The sequence below is a fragment of the Cynocephalus volans genome, chromosome 4 (assembly GCF_027409185.1).
Source record: "Cynocephalus volans isolate mCynVol1 chromosome 4, mCynVol1.pri, whole genome shotgun sequence".
NCBI lineage: Eukaryota > Metazoa > Chordata > Mammalia > Dermoptera > Cynocephalidae > Cynocephalus > Cynocephalus volans.
In genome coordinates, this window is record NC_084463.1 from 152818170 (window position 1) to 152838362 (window position 20193).

At 40.4% G+C, this 20193-nt stretch overlaps 1 protein-coding gene across 4 annotated transcripts in view; it reads left to right on the forward strand.

Annotated features, from left to right (window-relative positions):
- The window catches only part of CTNND1 (catenin delta 1), a 45430-nt gene extending 26862 nt beyond the window's left edge, over positions 1 to 18568 (forward strand). For 3 of the 4 annotated variants that reach the window (XM_063092644.1, XM_063092647.1, XM_063092645.1), the window contains 15 exons: positions 305 to 840; positions 4236 to 4699; positions 5797 to 5980; positions 6844 to 6961; positions 7671 to 7824; positions 8216 to 8233; positions 8644 to 8712; positions 9802 to 9929; positions 10032 to 10182; positions 10887 to 11079; positions 11433 to 11547; positions 12339 to 12426; positions 14766 to 14828; positions 15570 to 15673; positions 16470 to 18568. In XM_063092644.1, the coding sequence (XP_062948714.1) occupies positions 305 to 840; positions 4236 to 4699; positions 5797 to 5980; positions 6844 to 6961; positions 7671 to 7824; positions 8216 to 8233; positions 8644 to 8712; positions 9802 to 9929; positions 10032 to 10182; positions 10887 to 11079; positions 11433 to 11547; positions 12339 to 12426; positions 14766 to 14828; positions 15570 to 15673; positions 16470 to 16481 (2397 nt within the window). In that variant the 3' untranslated portion in view covers positions 16482 to 18568. The remainder of the gene's footprint in view (positions 1 to 304; positions 841 to 4235; positions 4700 to 5796; positions 5981 to 6843; positions 6962 to 7670; positions 7825 to 8215; positions 8234 to 8643; positions 8713 to 9801; positions 9930 to 10031; positions 10183 to 10886; positions 11080 to 11432; positions 11548 to 12338; positions 12427 to 14765; positions 14829 to 15569; positions 15674 to 16469) is intronic. The other variant, XM_063092646.1, reaches the window with a different exon arrangement.
- The last annotated feature ends 1625 nt before the right edge of the window (positions 18569 to 20193 follow it).

A 20193-nucleotide genomic window follows, 5' to 3' on the forward strand; every position in this document is an offset into this window, starting at 1 on the left:
AGAGAAGGTGTCTCTGGCCAGATAGAAAAGATACAGAAAAAGAGATTACAGGAAAATCTAATGGAAATGGAGAAGAGAAAAGGTATATATACCAAGGTCTCTAGTAGCTTCCCTTTTATAGGCATAGTTACTGCTTGGGAACTTCCTATAGGATGGAAAGAAAGGTAGATGGTTGACTGTAAGGCATTTCTAGGTAAAATGACCTAGAGGTAGGAGTTTGTTTCTTAGAGTGGTCTAGAATTTAAGCTTATATCGCTCACTTCCTTCATTAGTTTGTTTTCTTTTTCTCATTCCTTACTTGAAGGTCAAGAAAGTAGTGAAGACTGTGACAACACGGACAGTACAGCCAGTCCCTATGGGACCAGACGGGCTGCCTGTGGATGCCTCATCAGTTTCTAACAACTATATCCAGACTTTGGGTCGTGACTTCCGCAAAAATGGCAATGCGGGACCTGGTCCCTATGTGGGGCAAGCAGGCACTGCCACCCTTCCCAGGAACTTCCACTACCCTCCGGATGGGTACAGCCGTCACTATGAAGATGGTTATCCAGGTGGCAGTGACAACTATGGCAGTCTGTCCCGCGTGACCCGCATTGAGGAGCGGTATAGGCCTAGCATGGAAGGCTACCGGGCACCCAGTAGACAGGATGTCTACGGGCCCCAGCCTCAAGTTCGGGTAGGTGGGAGCAGCGTGGATCTGCATCGCTTTCATCCAGAGCCTTATGGGCTAGAGGATGACCAGCGTAGCATGGGCTATGATGACCTGGATTATGGCATGATGTCTGATTACGGGACTGCTCGTCGGACTGGAACTCCCTCTGATGCTCGCCGACGCCTCAGGTAGGCAAGAATAGGAGAAGGAAAAGGTCTTTCTAACATAGGGAAAAGGGTAGCTTTTCTTTCTACTTCTAAGACCTTTTTGGGATCAGAGACATTTGTGGCCTCCTCCCCACTGCCTTTTTTTGGGGGGGGGGGGGGAAGGCCATCCTGTTTTTCCCTTTTCTGACTTTGCTTAGTATTGACTTGTCATGTTGTTTTTTTTCCATGATGAAAATTATGTATTCTAAATATAGAAAACAACTTGTAAGAAATACAAACAAAGAGAAAGAAAACAACTTGTTATAAGAAATACAAACAAACAAAAAGAAAACAACTTGTTATGGTTATTGCTCTGTGTCCTGAAGAATGGACTTTGCTTCTGTGCCAACGTTTCTTTTATTTTTGGCTAAGATCTGGCCCCCTTTTGGTAATAGGGAGCACCAAAGCGGAGCCTGATACCTGGGGCCACAGAATACTTAATTGTTCCTGGGAATTTCTTCAATTTCTGCTTTAGTGTTAAGAACAGAGTTGAGGGTTTTAGGCTTTCTGGGCCAAAAGAGATAGTTAAGCTGTATGCATAAAAAGAACTCTCCCTGTGGTGGCTTTAATTTCAAAGTTAAAAACAAATCTTGACCTCACAAAGCCCTGACACTTTGTGCTTAGGGTCTTACATGTGATTATAAAGTGAAATGGGGTGGCATCCTTGGGGTGTGGGGTGTGGGGGGGTGGTACATTAGTAACGTTCTGAAAGGTCACTAAGAAGCTGCCAGCTCTGACTTTACCACTCATCCCTGGGGATTCTTTGGTGATGTGAAAATGTAGCGATTGATGTTTGGACTGGTAGATGGTTTGCCTTGTTGCCTTGAGAGAATGCTTTAGAATGAGGTCAGCAGACTTTTTCTGTAAAGTACCAGATAGAACTATTTTAGGCTTTGCAGGCCATATATCATCTTTGTCATATGTTATTCTTATTTTTAAAACAATCTTTTAAAAATATAAAAACGATTCTTAGTTCTGGGGCTGTACAAAAACAGGTTTGGCCCATGGGCTGCCAACACTGCTTTAGAATAAATCATAGACAGCGTTTTCAAAGCAAAGAAAAATAATTTATGGATGTCTTGATGGTAAGGATACCTTAGCAGCTGTTGCTGAATTTCTCTAGATGGGGTTATGACTTTCTAAAGCAAATGCCTTGGTGTTCCTTTTTCTCATATATTAGGTAGTTTGGGTTGACAGTGAACTGGGCTGGGCACAGGGATAGACACCCCATTAACTAAGCCTGAGTCACTCACCTTTCAGGTGTCTTGGATAGCTAATCCAGCTCCCACGTGATTCACCTTTTATTCCTAGAGGGGCATCAGACCTCTTCTGGTGCAACCTAGAGCAGTGGTAGATAATTGCTATCACTGAAGCAGTCTGCCCAGGGTGTTGGCTCTAGTTGCAAGTCTGTTTTTTCTGACTTCCTCATTAGTAAAGAGTGATTGGACCCAGATGGGTGTGGGTGGCCAGGTCATTCTCTGCTGTCCTTAGCTGTTGTAGTTGACTTAAAGAGAAGGTTTTGGGTCTGGTTCTTGGGTTCGTTCCAGTGTGACATTCATTGGTCTTGGAAACCTGCTTGACTAGAAAGAACATTTGCTCCTTCCTGTTCCAGGCCTAGGAGAATAATACAAGGTCAAACTTAAACACTGAGCCAGTGATTAGTGGAAAAAACACTGAACCTGAAGACCTTGGTTCTAGTTGTGCCTCTGCTACTTGCTATGTAGCCTCAAGCAAGTCATTTGATCTTTCTGGGCATGGCTTTGTTATTTGTAAAACAAAGCAAAGAGTGTCCTGATCTACTGCCTGTAAAAGAACAAGACGTAACTTGGTTATGGTAGTTTTTTTGTAATTGCTTATATTAAAATAATAAAAGTAAAACATGCTCAATACAGAGCATATATCCATTGATAAAGAACCACTGCTAACATTTTGGTTCATATCCTTTTTTCTTTCTTTTTTTTAAAAAATAAAAGATGACCGGTAAGGGGATCTCAGCCCTTGACTTGGTATTGTCAGCACCATGCTCTCCCAAGTGAGCTAACTGGCCATCCCTATAGAGAGATCTGAACCCGAACCAGTGGCCTTGGTGTTATCAGCACCACACTCTACCAAGTGAATCCTTTGAGCTCTTTTTCCTATGCATGTAAACACCCTATATTTCCCCTCCTAAAATGGAATCTTAACATACTGTTTAGTAGTCTACTTTTAAAACTTAGATATATAACCTGTTCATTTTGTTTCAGATGTCCTGGTGATTTTTCACTAAATGCTTTGTTTATCTGAATCACTCTTGAGTGGTTGATGTTGATAACCCGTGCAGCAGTCCTTCTGCTCAGGCTAACCTTGAATGTTGTTTGTGGAACAAACAACAGGTTTATTTGGCGAGTTCCACACAATAGTTTCTCCTCTTTCCTGTAGGAGCCACAGAGTGAGATGAGCTCACAGATAATGGGTCTCTTCCTTCCTGGTGGTTATGAATAAGTAATAGTGTGACAGATTCACCCTCTAGTGGTTGTTGATAGTACTGAAACAGGAAGAATTACCTCCTGATTTGACTTTTCTCTTACCTTCAATTGCTTTGTCTCTGTTCCTAGTGGTTGGGCATCCCGAATGTGATGTTGGGTAGTAGACTCCATTTCGACAGAGTTGGAGGTATTATCTTTAAAAATTGGAGGATGGAAATCATATCTCAAACATACCTGTTGAGTAGCGATATGACTTTGGGATGAACTGTGAAAATTAGCATTCCATCTGATAACCTCATCAGTACCCAAAGCCAGATCCTCATATAATGTAGCAAGAAATCCTTTATTATTTTTCTTTATCAGCCACTATTTTATAATTTCCAAAGTAGGGTACGGAGAAGCTTAAGTATGAAGTGTGTTTAAGGGTCTTATTCTACCAGCTGTTTCCTGTGTGTAAATGCCTCATTTCCTGTTTGGCTTTGTGTGCTGACTTCTATGGTATTAAGTCAGTTGCTTTGGTTAACTCTGCTGTCTGAGGGTTTATTTTAATCTCTATGCAGAGAAGTTAATAGATGTCAGGTGTCATTCAAAAAAATGCTAAATAATCAGGATTTGCTTCTTTGTGATTAACCTCTCTGAATGCCTGTTACTTTCGGAGCCAGCAAACTTCACAGAAAAAAAAGGTAGCTTTAATCTAATTGCAGTTGCCTTTAAAATTATTGCCTCTGTTTTTCATATCACATTAAGGAAAATTGGTCAGCATATCATTCATGCAAAGGAGAGATAAGATCAGCTTACTGGAGCTGGGATTAATCTTGCCTTGAAGATGAGGGGTAATGGGAGCGTCCTGGAAGCTAGACTTGACAGCTTGACGTATTCCTGTTTTTTCTTGGTTCTTCCAAAACTTTGCAGGAGTTATGAAGACATGATTGGTGAGGAGGTGCCCTCGGATCAGTACTATTGGGCTCCTTTGGCCCAGCACGAGCGGGGAAGTTTAGCAAGCTTGGATAGCCTGCGCAAGGGAGGCCCCCCACCTCCTAATTGGAGACAGCCAGAGCTTCCAGAGGTGATCGCCATGTTAGGATTCCGCTTGGATGCGGTTAAGTCCAATGCAGCTGCATACCTGCAACACTTATGCTACCGCAATGACAAGGTGAAAACCGATGTTCGGAAGCTCAAGGGTATCCCAGTACTGGTGGGATTGTTAGACCACCCTAAAAAGGAAGTGCACCTTGGAGCCTGTGGAGCTCTCAAGAATATCTCTTTTGGGCGTGACCAGGATAACAAGATAGCCATAAAAAACTGTGATGGTGTTCCTGCCCTTGTGCGATTGCTCCGAAAGGCTCGTGATATGGACCTTACTGAAGTCATTACTGGTGAGTTCTAGGACTAAGGAATATTGCTAGGTTAGGGTTACTGTTATCTCCTAGAGATGTTGAGAGCTAGAGGAGTTTCTAGTCCTTTTGCTTTTGATTAAAAGTACAAGGTAACTGGTGGCTTTCTGGTCAAATCCACCTCACAGGTTTGTTTGGATCACATAGGGCTTTTTAAATTTTAAAGAACTGGTTGCTAATGTTTAAGATTCAGAAAATTTCACTTAAAATTCCAGATTCTGGGCTTCTGTTAAAAACATGGAATAGCTGGTAAAAATAGATCTCTTTATTTCCCTGGTGGTATTTAGTCTGAGCTGATTGGGGCATGTGCTCTCCTGTTTGCAATAACCAACACATTCTGTTATTTCTTACAAATTGTTGCCATATAGGAAGTTGTCTTCCAAACATGAAAGCTGAGTGTCAATTGCCATTCATCCACATTCTCTTAATTTCTTTTAAATATCTACCTGTCTTTACTCATCTGCCTGGCCCATATAGAGATTTGAGCTTGTGATCCTTGCTTTATTTAGAACAGTGGTCTTTCAGATTATGGGTTGTGATCCATTAATGTGAATTGAACAGAATTTTGTGGATCACAATCAACATTCCAAGAGAAAGAAAAAAAAATAGTCCATTTGTTCTCAATTGGCGATTTTGCCCCCCTCAGAGGACATTTGCAACGTTGGAGATATTTTTGGTTGTCATAACTTGGGACGAAGGGAGAGAGTGCTACTGGTATCTCATGAGTAAAGGCCAGGGGTACTGGTAAACATCCAGCAATGGACTGGACAACACCCCACATAATAAAGAATTTTCTGGCTCAAAATGTCATTGGTACTGAGGTTGAGAAACTCTATTAATAGATAAATTGGAGAGCACTGCTTTATAGTGTAAGTATTGTTTTATGAAGCTTTATTTCATGATTTGTTGTTTGTATTGAACATATTTCTTACTGTGGGGTCACAAACAAAAAATATCACTATGAGGTATTTGATCATTAAAGAAGACTGAGAAATAATGGAATAGGGGATTCTCTTTGACATTCTTCAGACATACTGTGGTGGGTGCTGGAGAGCTATCTGATGAGTTGTCTCTGCCAGGAACCCTGTGGAATCTCTCATCCCATGACTCAATCAAAATGGAGATTGTGGACCATGCACTGCATGCCTTGACAGATGAAGTTATCATTCCGCATTCTGGTTGGGAGAGGGAACCTAATGAAGATTGTAAGCCACGCCATATTGAGTGGGAGTCGGTGCTCACCAACACAGCTGGCTGCCTTAGGTAACAGTAGCAGCTTTGAGAAGATGAAGATGGAATTTTTGAGGACTGACTTAAATTTCTTTAAAAAAAAAAAGTTAAAATTCTTTAGCCTGTTGTGCAGCCTCCACTCTTGTCTGTATTGCATACTGTAACTCTAGCCTGTCTTTCTACTTTTGTCACTTTTTCCTGTGTATACCACATATACTTTCTGTGTCAGTTTGCTTGCTGTTCTCCACATATTCTCCTTGCTTTTATGCCTCTTTGACTTTGTTCATCTAATTTGGTAAGCATTTGGTTAGTACCTACCACACGTTTGGCACTTGTCCCATCCTGGGCTTGTGTGTGATTGTGTCCCTGCCCTTAATTATCTGTATTTCAGGGTAGGCTGTGATAAACACAACAAAAGGAGTACAGAGTACTAAGAGGGTAGGGCGTGGGTGAGGAAGGTCTGTTCTTCCTTCTGTCTGCTTTTCTCTCCTTATTTATCTTTTTGAGGTTAAACTCAAGTGCCTTATTTCATGAAAGTTTTCCTGATTTGTTGTTATATCCTCTAAGTGCTGTAATATAATCTTTTCCTCTTTGGAATATATTCCTGTGTGCTCTGCACCATTCTACATTTGTACTTCCATACAAGAAGTATCCTGTTTTGAATTATTGTTGTTGGTATATATTATTAACCCCCATCCTACCAGATTATAAAAGTTCAGAAGGCAGGCACTGTAAATCAGCTTTCTCTCAACTGCAGTGCCTAGCTTATAGTAGGTATTCACTGTTTGTTATAATGAATAGAAAAGGTATTGAGGGAGCCTGTACGTGATGAAGGATGTTTAAGGGAGAGTTTCTGGATCTGTGTCATCTTGAAGCTTTTCCTGATTTCCCCTCAGAAATGTAAGCTCAGAGAGGAGTGAAGCTCGCCGGAAACTTCGGGAATGTGATGGTTTAGTTGATGCCCTCATTTTCATTGTTCAGGCTGAGATTGGGCAGAAGGATTCAGACAGCAAGGTAAGTTAATGGCTGAGTGAATTCCATTTACTACAACTATGAGGTACTGGTAGTGCAGACCTATCATCTCAGGCTTTCAAATAACGTTAAATTTCTATGCCAGACCCAGTTTCCTAAAGTGGGTGTTCAACTCAGAAGAAAACAGTTTTCTTTAGAATTTCCTTCACTTGGGCTGGCTGATTAGTTTAGTTGGTTAGAAGGCAGCCTCATAACACCAAGGTCATGGGTTCAGATCCCTGTACTGGCCAGCTGCCAAAAAGAAAAGAATTTCCTTCACCTATATATTCTATTTTATTTTATTTTTTGGTGGCTGTCTGGTAGGGGATCCAAACCCCTGATCTTGGTGTTATCAGCACCATGCTCTAACCACCTGAGTTGACCGGCCAGCCTTTCACCTATTTATTTTAAAGCTGCTTAGCTGTCTTACAAGATTGTACATTTTCTAAGTAGGAAAAACAGTGACCCAAATTTTGTGTGATACACCAAATAGTGGCAGAAGCCAGTAAGTTTATAGTTGGACCTTTGATTAGTCTATTTCTATAACGATTTTGAGAAGCCTGGGGGATTTAAGAGGCATCCTGACCGATGAATTGGGCTATGATTTTGAGGACTGATATTTTAATACCTGAATCATGGAAACCTATACTTGCTGGGAAATCACTATAGGCATTCTCTTCTCTCAGTGAGCCTTTTATCTTGTGTCCCTAAGCTTGTGGAAAACTGTGTTTGCCTCCTTCGGAATTTATCATATCAAGTTCACCGGGAGATCCCACAGGCAGAGCGTTACCAAGAGGCACCTCCCAGTGTTGCCAACAATACTGGGCCACATGCTGCCAGTTGCTTTGGAGCAAAGAAGGGCAAAGGTGAGTCTTGGTTCCTGTTCCTTGCTCTTTAACGCTGGACAGGGAAAGTAAGGAACACTTTTAGCATTAGGTACAAAGTATTTGCCAAACAGTATGGGAGTCTGCCTGGTTGAGGGTGTCTTTTTGCTCTGCTGCTTTCCCTGTGTTGTGTGCTTCATTCAAGGTGGTGGTAGTGGTGGTGGTATCAGTTTCAATGACTAGGGAAGTGAAGGACGAGAACCCATCTAATCTGGGGCCTTCTTCCCCATTTGTCCTTTGTGTTTCCTATGTTTTTCTTTTTCTGTCTGTGCTTTCCTGCTTATTCGCCCATGATCCTGTTGACATCTTTCTCCTGCATTTTTCTTCCTTCAATTCTCTCCTCTGCTTTCCGCCTTGGGTGACGCACTGGAAGATGAGTGGTTCTCCAGAGGTGAGTGGAATCTTTTAAGGCGCTTATCTACCTCTAATTTGCATGTTTTTGTTTTAGCTTCCCTAGTATTTCCTTGCCTAACACTTCCCTGTGGATGCATGTAGGAAAATCCAGTTGGGGAGAAGAGCAGCTTTTTGCTCGTCTGATCTAAATGGCTCATGGCATGCTGTTTCTGGGCAGTGGTTCCTGTTATCCGAACCCAAGACAGTAGCAACAACAGTGGTTATCCTTGTCTTACCTGTTTTCTGCCCTTGTTTCTGAATAGCCCCTGACCACTTTGTCCCTCTTGATGCATCTCCGATCCAAAGATTCTGATTGTATAACAAAAAATGTACCAGGTAGAATCTTTCCTTTCTTAAGATTTTTACCCCTCTTCTCGCCATCCCCCATCCTTTTTTTCATTTCTACAGGGAAAAAACTCACAGAGGATCCAGCAAATGATACAGTAGATTTTCCTAAAAGAACTAGTCCTGCTCGAGGTAAGTTATCTTTTTCTTCTAAGTCTTCAAAAGTCTCATAAATGCAGTCCACAGGTAGGGTATTTGGTAGCCTAAGAGCAGACTTTATGCAATATGTATTTACTGTTCTCTGTTCTCTGACTTATGGATTTGAAGTGATGATAAAGGTATTGAGAAACTCTGTGGTATTATAGCAGTAACTACAGAGGACTGCTTGTTAAGGTGTTTATTCAGTTTACTTGAGGATAGGATAAGGTCCTAATTATAGATAGTCCAGAGCAGAAAATTAGGTTCCCTAAGTTGACACTACAGTTCTTGGGACTTAAACCTTACTATTATAAGAAGCCTCTTTATCACAGCTTAGATTTTATATTTATCAATACAGTGAGTCCAAAGTTCACAGCTCTCCAAGGATATAAAAATTTTAAATGTTGTTAAATCTATGATGGGCTAAATCTGTTTACTTAGTCATAGTAAAGGTAGAGAGAACGGCTGGGTTAAGTTAGAAATAATTCATTTAGGGCCAGCCTGTGGCTCACTCGGGAGAGTGTGGTCCTGATAACACCAAGACCACGGGTTCGGATCCCAAACAGGGATGGCCGGTTAGCTCACTGGGTGAGCATGGTGCTGACAACACCAAGTCAAAGGTTAAGATCCCCTTACCGGTCATCTTAAAAATAATAATAATAATAATAATAATTCATTTAAAATGAGAAATCTTTATTTACTTGGATTTTTGGTGGCTGGCTGGTATGAGATAGGGAATCTTTAACCTTGAGTGCTATCAATGAGCTAAATTAATTCCGTGAGTGCTCCTAGTAGAACCAAGCCCAAAAAAGCTGTGGAAGAGAAGAGACAAGGAGGAAGGAGAAAGAGGAGTTGGATATGATGAGTTGATATCTGTTCTGCTCTTAACATTGATTAATTCTTAAAAAGGCATGGAATCAGGCCTCTGAGTTTGTTGTTAAGTGGGTGGGAAAGTTTAGGGAGCCTAATGGTATAGAAGCATACATCCATCAATCCAGAGTACTAAGGCTATACTCCCGACAGCCAGAGCCTGGTTTGTAGGTGTTGATTAACATCCTGTGCCTTCTGCCTTTTCTTGTGCAGGCTATGAGCTCTTATTTCAACCAGAGGTGGTTCGGATATACATCTCACTCCTCAAGGAGAGCAAGACTCCTGCCATCCTAGAAGCCTCAGCTGGAGCTATCCAGAACTTGTGTGCTGGGCGCTGGACAGTGAGTACCTTTTAGAAAATGGACTTGGAAATGGGAGAACTTTGATAATTAGTTTGCTGCCATTTGTAATCTGTTCCACCTCTTTCCATGTGCTACTTCTAGTACGGTCGATACATTCGTTCTGCTCTGCGTCAAGAGAAGGCCCTTTCTGCCATAGCTGACCTCCTGACCAGTGAACATGAGCGGGTAGTGAAAGCTGCATCTGGAGCACTGAGAAATCTGGCTGTGGATGCTCGCAACAAAGAATTAATTGGTAAGGAATTGAATGCTAATAATTTATTTATTGAAATGATTGAAGGGAAGGACCTAGCCCTCTGTAGTTTATGAATCTGAGGATTGGCAGGGGTTATAGTTTAATGGTTCTTGGAAAGACAGGTGACGATTCTTCAAAAATAGAATAATAGCTATTATTTAAGGAGCACTTTGTTGTTAGGTACTGTTAAGCACTTCTCTGTGTTTCTGTTTAATCCCCAACATTTTACAAAGGTCCATCATTTAATAGGATAAGACAACTGAGGGTCATGGAAGTTAAGTAATTTGCCCAGAGTTAATATAGCTCAATATGGGGTAGATACCAGGCTATTTATTTATTTTTAAAATTCATAATGACTATGTTTGGTGGCTGATTAGAGTGCAACCTTGTAACATAATGACTCTTTCTACTGAATTATTATAATATTCCATATACTGTTTTCAATAGAGTATCTGAAAGGACTGTGTAGCATATTTGATATACAGTATTCACATTGTTTCATTGTGATTGAAGAAGGAGAGAAGAAATAAAGGCATTAGAAGGACAATAAATCCCTGGCTATTCCAGGTCCTTTGCCCTGTTGTAATGAAGTTGCTTCATATGAACAGCACCTATATTCGATATGATCAGTGCAATTAAGTACAGTGTAAGGCTCCTCATGGCCTTTTCTCCCTGCATATGTTCCTTCTGTCTTGCTGCTGTAGGTAAACATGCTATTCCTAACTTGGTAAAGAATCTGCCAGGAGGGCAGCAGAACTCCTCTTGGAATTTCTCTGAGGACACTGTGGTCTCTATTTTGAACACCATCAATGAGGTTATTGCTGAGAATTTGGAGGCTGCCAAAAAGCTTCGAGAGACGCAGGGTATTGAGAAGCTGGTGTTGATCAACAAATCAGGGTGAGCTTACCACTTAAAATTATAGCTGGAAGAATTTGAACATGAGAGGGGTGTTACTAGGAAGGAGCTTTCTTCTTTTGCTTTCTAAGGTTATTTCCCCTTATTTTTACATGTGAAGTGTGAAGAGATATTGCTCTATTTTCCGACTTAATATTGATCCATAAACTGATAACAGATTCTTACATCAGTCTTGTTTTGTGTCACTGTTTGGGACAAAATTTAGGATTGGGTGAAAACTTGGCTTCACCCATTTTTACATTTATATTCTTTAGGTTATTATTAGAGGGTATGGGTTCTAAGCTTCTTTCCTGGTTTTGGATTCAAATTCCATGTGGTGGTACTTTTCTCAAAAGGAACCGCTCAGAAAAAGAAGTTCGAGCAGCAGCACTTGTATTACAGACAATCTGGGGATATAAGGAACTGCGGAAACCACTAGAGAAAGAAGGATGGAAAAAATCAGATTTTCAGGTAAAATAAGTCTTGAGACCCCAGACTTTTACCATTCTTTTTGGTCCTTGGGTAATTCTTCTGTATTCTCTGGGTTCTTTTATTTCACTATCAAACTAAGTTATTGTTTTTTTTTTTTTTTCTGGTGTCTGACCAGTACAAGAATTGAACCCTAGACCTTGGTGTTGTCAGCATCATGCTCTAACCAACTGAGATAACTGGCCAGTCCAAGAAATTTTTTTTTTTTTTTTTTTGGCAGCTGGCCATTACAGCCATCTGAACCCGTAACCTTGCTGTTTCAGCACCGTGCTCTAGCCAGTTGAGCTTACTAGCCAGCCCTTAAGTCTATTTTTAACCCAAGTCTCTTAGTTAGTAAAGAAATTACTTGCTTTACTTCTCCTTAAAAGAGTGGTACCTTTAGTCAGTTCATTTGCTATGGAAACAGCTTTGGTCTCCCTCTATGTCATAACATACTGTAAGTGCTGGTGGTGATGAAGGATGATGATGACCTTTTTGACTTGTCCTCAAATGTACCATAGCTCTTTGAGGGAGTTTACCATTCTCTGAGATCATGTTTCCTTCTGATAATATGAGCATTTGGAACCTCTGAAATCTCCTGTTCAGGAACACAAATAGAAGCCGTAGTATCGTGGTTTATTTACTTACTGCAGGGTATTTATTCACCCTTGTGTGTCACCTTTTTATAAGAATTATATTTGGGAACAGGAACTAGATGTTTGTGCCCATTAAGGAATAGTATCTGGGTGAATTCAGTATTCTATAACATCACTGCATTTTATGTTTGCCTCCAGGTGAATCTAAACAATGCTTCTCGAAGCCAGAGCAGTCATTCATATGATGATAGCACTCTCCCTCTTATTGACCGGAACCAAAAATCAGGTACAGTATCCAGGGAGCACACCACTCTCCTTTTAGCCACTTCTACTATTATTTAATGGGCTTGCTAGCTAAGAAATAGGATATATATTTATTTTGGAAGGAACTAGTCTTTTAGGGGAGGGGAATAATACTTCACCTCCAGGATTGTAACCTAGAAGTGGGTAATACAGACAACCAGAAAAATAACACACACAAAAATCACTTACTTCTATTATCCAGAAATAACCACTACTATTTTGGGTTATAGCTTTTTAAATACTTTTGCCATATGAGCGAACACATTTTCCCCAGGAGATGAGTCATATATTTTGTTTTGTAAATTTTTTCTTTTTCATTTAAAGTGTATATTTTGACCCTTATTATCTTAATGACACTTGGCTTTTGCCTCCATCAGTGGTTCTTGAGGTGTGGTCTGAGAGTCCCAAGAATATTGACATTTGTGCTGATGACACAGAAGCACAACCCAGGGCAGTGACACCAAACTGAGCGAGTCATTGTAGTCTGCTTTTGCCATGTACTTAACAGTTTTAAAAAAAGGAGCCATTTTCACTTAAGAATGTAGGATGGAGCTGTAAAAATTAATAATTTTATTATGTTTCTACCCTTGAGTATACATCTTTTTAATATGCTGATGAGATAGGAAATACTCATGAAACACTTCTGTTGTATACCAAAGCATGATGGTTATCTTGAGGAAAAGCTGTTGTGTTACTTGAGTTGCTAGTGGACTATCTACATTTATTTTTTTAATGGAACACCATTTTTTTTTTTTTTTTTTAAAGATGACCGGTAAGGGGATCTTAACTCTTGGCTTGGTGTTGTCAGCACCACGCTCAGCCAGTGAGTGAATCGGCCATCCCTATATAGGATCTGAACCAATGGCCTTGGTGTTATCAGCACCGCACTCTCCTGAGTGAGCCATGGGCCGGCCCTTGGAACACCATTTTTACTTAGAAAAATAACTGGCAGACAAACTGTGATTATTCAGATGTGGGTATTTGGCAGATTTTCTCAAATATGAATTCAGTGATCTTGTCACTTTGAGGAAAATAACTGACAGTGTTTGCTGCCTGAACTTTCAAGTGAAATAATTTTGAAAAACTTGCGTCTGCCATCTTGAGCCTGGTAATTTCCCAATTGGGAAAGGGAGAGGGGGAGAGGGATTAGGGAGAAGTTGGGTGAGGGACACAAAGAATAATTACAATTTGTAATACTGAACATGCTAATATTGATTTGATCCTCACATATTGCACACAAATACTGATAGTCAACTCTCTACCACATAAATATGGATAGTAAATTATATTTCAATTAAAAAAAGACTTCTAATGACATCAGTGGTTATATTAACCAATGTGATTTTTTTTTACATTGTGTAATGAAATGTGTTAATATTTGGAACATCTGCATAACTGTGAACCAGTATTTTGCAAGTAACTATTGCATGAAGTTTAAGTCTCAAAATCATGCATGGGTAATTGATCCATTCAAAGTGCAAGACTCGGTTAGAGTGTGGCCCTGTAACACCAAAGAGCACGGTGTTATAACACTAAGTTCAACAGTTTGGATCCCTGTACCAGCCAGCTACAAAATTTTTTTTAAAAAGTTTCCTTAAAGTGCAGGATGGACCAATGGATTTTAATTTTGCAGACTATGAAGGGATTGTTAGTTTGGTTTCAGATTCTGTATTACTGCTAACCTGTAAGAAACTGCTACTTGTTGTGTTTTAGTGTATTGTCAAAGAAGTATGCCCATGTTTATCTTAAGACTTAAAATTCTCCTCCCTTTTCCAACTTCTTATCTGTGTGAGGCTGGGTTTTCTTTATATACTTCAACCAACATAACATATCAACAGATTGAATGCAGAAGTGGATATGAGTATTCAGCTATCTTCTATTAAGCAAACTAAAGAAATGTGCAAAAAATGTAAAGTAATACTTCTTTATTAAAAATATTATTTATGATAACATGTAAAAGCGACATAGATATTTTAAATTTCTCAGTATGGTAAATATTAATACATATAACCCGTACCAATGAAAGCTTTTTAGATCCTCATTAACTTTAAGATTGTAAAGGGGCCTTGAGACCAAGTAATTTGAAAACTGCTGGCTTAGACTGAGTTGTTTCTTGTATTGTCTATAGGAAGTGATTGCAGTAAATTCCACGAGGGCCTTGTTCCAGCCACAGAGCTGTGATTAGTGCCTGGAACATAGTGGGTGCTAAGTAAGAATTTGAATGGAGGGAGGGAAGGAGGACAGATCAGAGAGCAATTTTTATTATGTGTATGATTTTGAAGAGTTGGTTTTTGACCTGGACAACTTTCTGACTTCATATAGATAAGAAACCTGATCGGGAAGAAATTCAGATGAGCAATATGGGATCAAACACAAAATCACTAGGTAGGTCATTAATTCCTGCCTAAGAATGTGGAGTACTATTTCACTGGGATGAGGAGAGCCATCTGGTTTTGTAGTTTTTTCTAACACCCTCACCATTTATGTCCTGGAATAGCATTGGCTGGTCATTTCCATTTGCAAACATGTGAGGAAATTTAGTATAACTTGATCTATCCACTTTTTCCACATTTCCACATGCTGAAAGGTTTTCAGAAAATCTTCACATGCCTCCCCTTCATATGCCTACAGAATCAAGTTTGTATCACTAAACTTACTCTCAGCCCACCTGGTCTACTTGCTATCCTGTCTTTTCACTGTGTATTTTTTTGATTTTGCTCATATAACACCTACTGGAATGTCCTTTCCATTTGGTTTTCTAAATTGTCTTCATTTCCAAAGCTTAACTCAAGTCCTGTTCTCCTTTGTTAGAACCTTCCTATTACAGCTATTTCACTTTCTCTTAATTCCGGTACCTTTTACAGACAGATCTCATCAGTTTAACTTTATTATCATATTTCATACTCTAATATTACATATACATATTGTCTTTCCTATTAGATTTAAGTTTTTTATTTTTTTAAAATTGAAAAATTTTAAGTCGGGGACTGTCAGACTTTAATGCCTTTCTAGAGCATTTGGTAAAGCTTAGTTCCCAACAGAGATGCCTAATTCACACTTATCTGCTTGATATATATTCTACACTGGAGAAAAATGTTATTATGTTCTGTGTACTTTCCTCATTAGATAACAACTATTCCACACTGAATGAGAGAGGGGACCACAGTAGAACACTGGATCGATCTGGGGATCTAGGTGATATGGAGCCATTGAAGGGAACACCCTTGATGGTAAATGCTCTTTATATACTGTTGTCTATCTAAGATCAGTTCTGTTTTGAAGCCTGCATATTTCGTGAAGTAGAAAAAAAAGTACAGAGAGAAGGATAGCATCCTTTTCTGGTAGGGGTTTTCAGGAAAAGGTAGGGGGTTTGACTCATTTTGAGATTTCTTGGGCCATTATTCTGCAGTGATTGAGATGGGAGAAGGAAGTCTGTAAACGTGTTACTGATGTGACTAATACTAACTGATCTATTCGCATACTTGACCCGCTTCCTGTCCCTGCCTGTTTATGAATGTTTTGGCCTTCTCTTACTATTATCTTGTTTCGTTTGAGTTTACAAATTTTGGAATTTTCCCTAGGTTTAGCACACACTCAGGTTCCTATATCTTGACTCTCGTACTAACAAATTGCATGTGTTCACAGCAGGACGAGGGGCAGGAATCTCTGGAGGAAGAGTTGGATGTGTTGGTTTTGGATGATGAGGGGGACCAAGTGTCCTACCCTCCCATGGTATGTCCTCCAGTCACCCCCAAGATTGTCCTTGAGGAAGGAGGCCCGTGTGTGCCAGCATTTTGCCAATCATGCTGATCTGATCAGGCCAGAGACACTGGTCTCAGCCATGTGGGGCTTGGGGGGGATTCTGCTTCTGTGATTAGTACCCTTTAAAAGGCCGGGATGTGCAGCTGGTGATCTGATTCTCCATTATGTGCTGCTTTCCTTCCTTCAGATTTGCTCAGCTGTCTTTTTTTGAGTCTCCTATTCCCAACGCTGTTAACATCCTCTCTTTTTCTTTTTTCCCCACAGCAGAAGATTTAACACCGCTATCTCCGCTCCGTGTGGGCTTATAATATATGTACTTTTATTTTTTGGTGGTGAAATGGACTGATGATTTTTCTCTTTCTTCGCTGGACTATTGTGCCAACTGCCAGGCTGCCTCCTGCCCGTATAGCCCTAAGTGGCTGCCTTCTTTCCATCCGTTCCCAACTTCTTCCAGTGAAGTTTAATTATCCTACTACCCCTCCCTTCCAACCCATTCCCTCCAATTTCTCTCAAGAAGCCTGACTCAGTTATTTGCATATCTTGAGAAACTGCTGCAGATCAGCTCTTTTTGCCAGCTCTGCCTGGAACTCTTGTCCTTGAGTGGAGGGAGGGAGAGAGTGGGACTCTTCACTGGAAGCTGTGGGAAGAATTGGAAGTTACATGCTGTATATGCAGTGTCCAGCAATCTGATAAACTGATGATTCTTGATCAAGATTTTTTTCCTGATGGGGAAGGGACTTTTTATTTTCTTTTGGAGAAGGAGAAGTGTGAGCTTTTCCCTTATTCCTAATGGCTATTTTTGAAGCAAGGAAGGCGGCAACATTGGCACATTCCACCTGGCAAGGGCCCTTGAGTAAGTGAAGGTCTCCTAGAACTGTGATTAAGAAGCCTTGCCCTCCTCATCTCCAAGGCAGGGACCATCAAGGACCTACAGAATCCATCTCTTCTACAAGCCTCATGCCAACCTTGGGCTGCTGCCACTGCCCTTTATCGAGGCTGTCCTTAACCCTCCTCTCCCACCCTGTGATATGTCTGCTGACTTGGCCTGGCCATTTGTGAGAGGCTGTAGAAAGAGGAGAATGTCAAGGAAGACCTTTTGGTTGAGAAGGTGCAGAAAGACGTCTTTTGGGAAGAAGAGGAACCTCTAGGAAGAACTAGTAGGAATGTACGTGAAGTGGTTAGTCTAAAACTGGCAGGAAGCTTCAAAGCTGGCTTCCCCTCTGCCCTGTTTCTCCTTTTTTTTTACCCTTATAAGTCTGTCCTCACCTACCTTTGCCCTGGATTGGGTGGCCAATGAAAGGACTTGATGTACATAACTCCTATCCCCTTTACCCTTGTAAGGTGGGGATTACCCCTGGCTTTGCCTCTTCTTTGTGCCTTTGGCCTGGGGTGCATCTCCTTCTTCCCTTCCATGTGCCTTTCTTTGCCCCTGCAGTCTCATTTCTCATGATTTTGCAAATTATATTTTGTTGCTTTCTTACCCACTATTGGCCCTAAATAGCAGAAAGGAGGAGAGGTGACCTAGAGAACTTCAGATTCTCCACTGGGGATTGGTGTAGCTCCTGCTTTCAACCACAGCAAGCCTTTGCCCAACAGCATGAGGTTGGTGGGAGGAGTGAGTGGTGTGACTCTTACTCCTTAGTTGCCCAGAATTTACCATTATCTCTGAAGGGGTTATAGGGATGTCCTCTCTCCCTAATTCTCTCCCTCCTCGACAGAACTGTCTCTCCTCATTTTAGTGTATGTTAGCAGGTTGGGCTAGAGGAATCAGCTGCTATGTGGGTTAATTATTATTATTATTATTATTTTTAACCCTTTTCCTTATTTACCTTCTACTCCCCTTAATCTAAAAGCTCTGTTCAGTGCAACTGGAATTCTTTATCCCTCTCTTCCCCTTCCCTTATATATTGAGGCTATGGGGTAGGAGAAAAGTGCACAACCCACCACCCCCATTCCCCATGCATTAAAATTCCTTATTTGCCTTTTTCCCCTCTCCCATTTCTTCCCACTCCCATTTCTTCCCACTCGCATTGATCTTTTCTGGCAAAAAGGAGCCTTTTGCTCTCTGTGACCCTAAGAGCACACTGCACAGGGGAAATTGTCCCCATCCAGACCTGGCTCCACTCTTGGTTCTCTTGTCCTCCTCTGCTCTTTTCCTGGTGCTCTTTTTTCTTGGTGGGGTGTGGGAAATAGAACAGCCATGGGCTTTTGGGGACCTTTAACTGTTTTTTTTTTTTTCTCTTTCATTTATAAAAACACTAAACATTCAATTCCAGAGAACCAAAAATCCCACCTTCCCACCGAACACTACTAAGGGGCATGTCTTCTGCTCCATATCTTTTCTCTTTTACTTTCTCTCTTGTTAATGCTTTTAAAAACAAATGAGTTTTTTATATAAATAAAGTTTTTAAAGTGTGTATGTGGGGGGTCTGTGTCATTTCTTCACTTCAAGCTATATTTCTTCCCTCCTTTTCATCTTGGTTACTTCTTTATGTATCAATGTCCTTTCTTCTCAGAGCAACCAGAAAGAGGTTATACTGGGATGGATTCATTTTGAGCTCAGCCTCAACTCTTCTCAAGCAACATTCTTTTTAATAATATGCGAAACATTTTTTCCTTTGAAGATTCTTAAAAATTAAATGTAATTAAATTGGCTGAAGTAGAGCTTTGGGAGCTTATTGCTAACTTACTTAGAGATAGGAAACTGAAGTGTAAAGAATTAATGACTTCCTTAGTCACTGGGATTCTTTTGCAACTTTTGACAAAACTAACATTGAATAAAGCCCACTGCAATACATGGCCCTCTTGAACATAGCACCTATGAATAGAAGATCAGAAGCTATGATCCCCAATTGCCATCCTAATAGATATGAAAATGTAGAATTAAAAGGCCCATGTAGATAAATACTGATCACTGGGCCATACTGTTTCTCAGGCTGTATGCAATCATTTAATTAGAAGAGAATAGGCAGGCCTATTTATTTGACAGGCCGTATTATTTGGTAGGACGCAAAGGATGTCCTACCACGTAATATGTGAGTGGGTAGGGAATACTTGCTGGATTACCAGGGATTGACTTTATTACAGAGGCCAAGGATTAAGACCTATGGAAAAGACTTATTTTTCTGGGGCCCTTATGTCCTATCATGTAATTAAAAGACTTAAGAGAATTTATATAAAATGCTTTCTGTATGCCCAAATCTTTAGATTAAAATTACATAGCTGCTCCTGATGATGGTCCTGTCTTGTTTTGCTGAACTAGGACTTGGGTTTGAAAATTTTCTTGGGCTAGTGAGATCAGGAAATCTAAGTATTGTAGTTGTTAACCTTTTAAGGCTCGACTTGTGTCTGACAAATGTAGTATTAGGCCAGAAGGATGACACACAAAGCCAAAAAGCTATTAGAATTTGCTTGTCTAAGAGGTTTGGAAGTCCCACTTGAGATGGTTCTATCAACATAGAAAAACCTGGCTACTGGTCAGTAGCCTTTTATTTCTCTGTTACAGTCTTTATTATTCACTGGCATTAAGCTAGATACAAACTCTGCTCTTGTTCCTAGATTGGTCCATTTGTTTTCTCTTTTTCAATATTTGCCAAGCACCTTCTATATGCCAAGGGTTGTAGAGGTTAGGTTTAAACTAGAGAATGAAACAAGGATCCTTTCTCAAAGGTTGCAATCCATGAGAATGCTATGTAGCTAGGGTTCATGATATTCTAAAAACATTTCTTGTCTCTGTGTCCTTATCTAAATGAGCCTAAATTTTAAATAGAATGATCTGTGAAGGCTCTATATCTCCTAATAAATGATTTAGTAATGCTTTTGAAGTCTCTTGATATCACTTGCTCACATTAACTTTAGGAATCCTTTGGATTTTGTCAAGATTTTCCCACATATTCCCAGATCCTTTGGAGCCAGAGTTTTTCTGGAAGTGGCTAAAGATTATGGTCAATCACTTACTGCCTCAGCAACGCTAGTGAACATGTTTGTG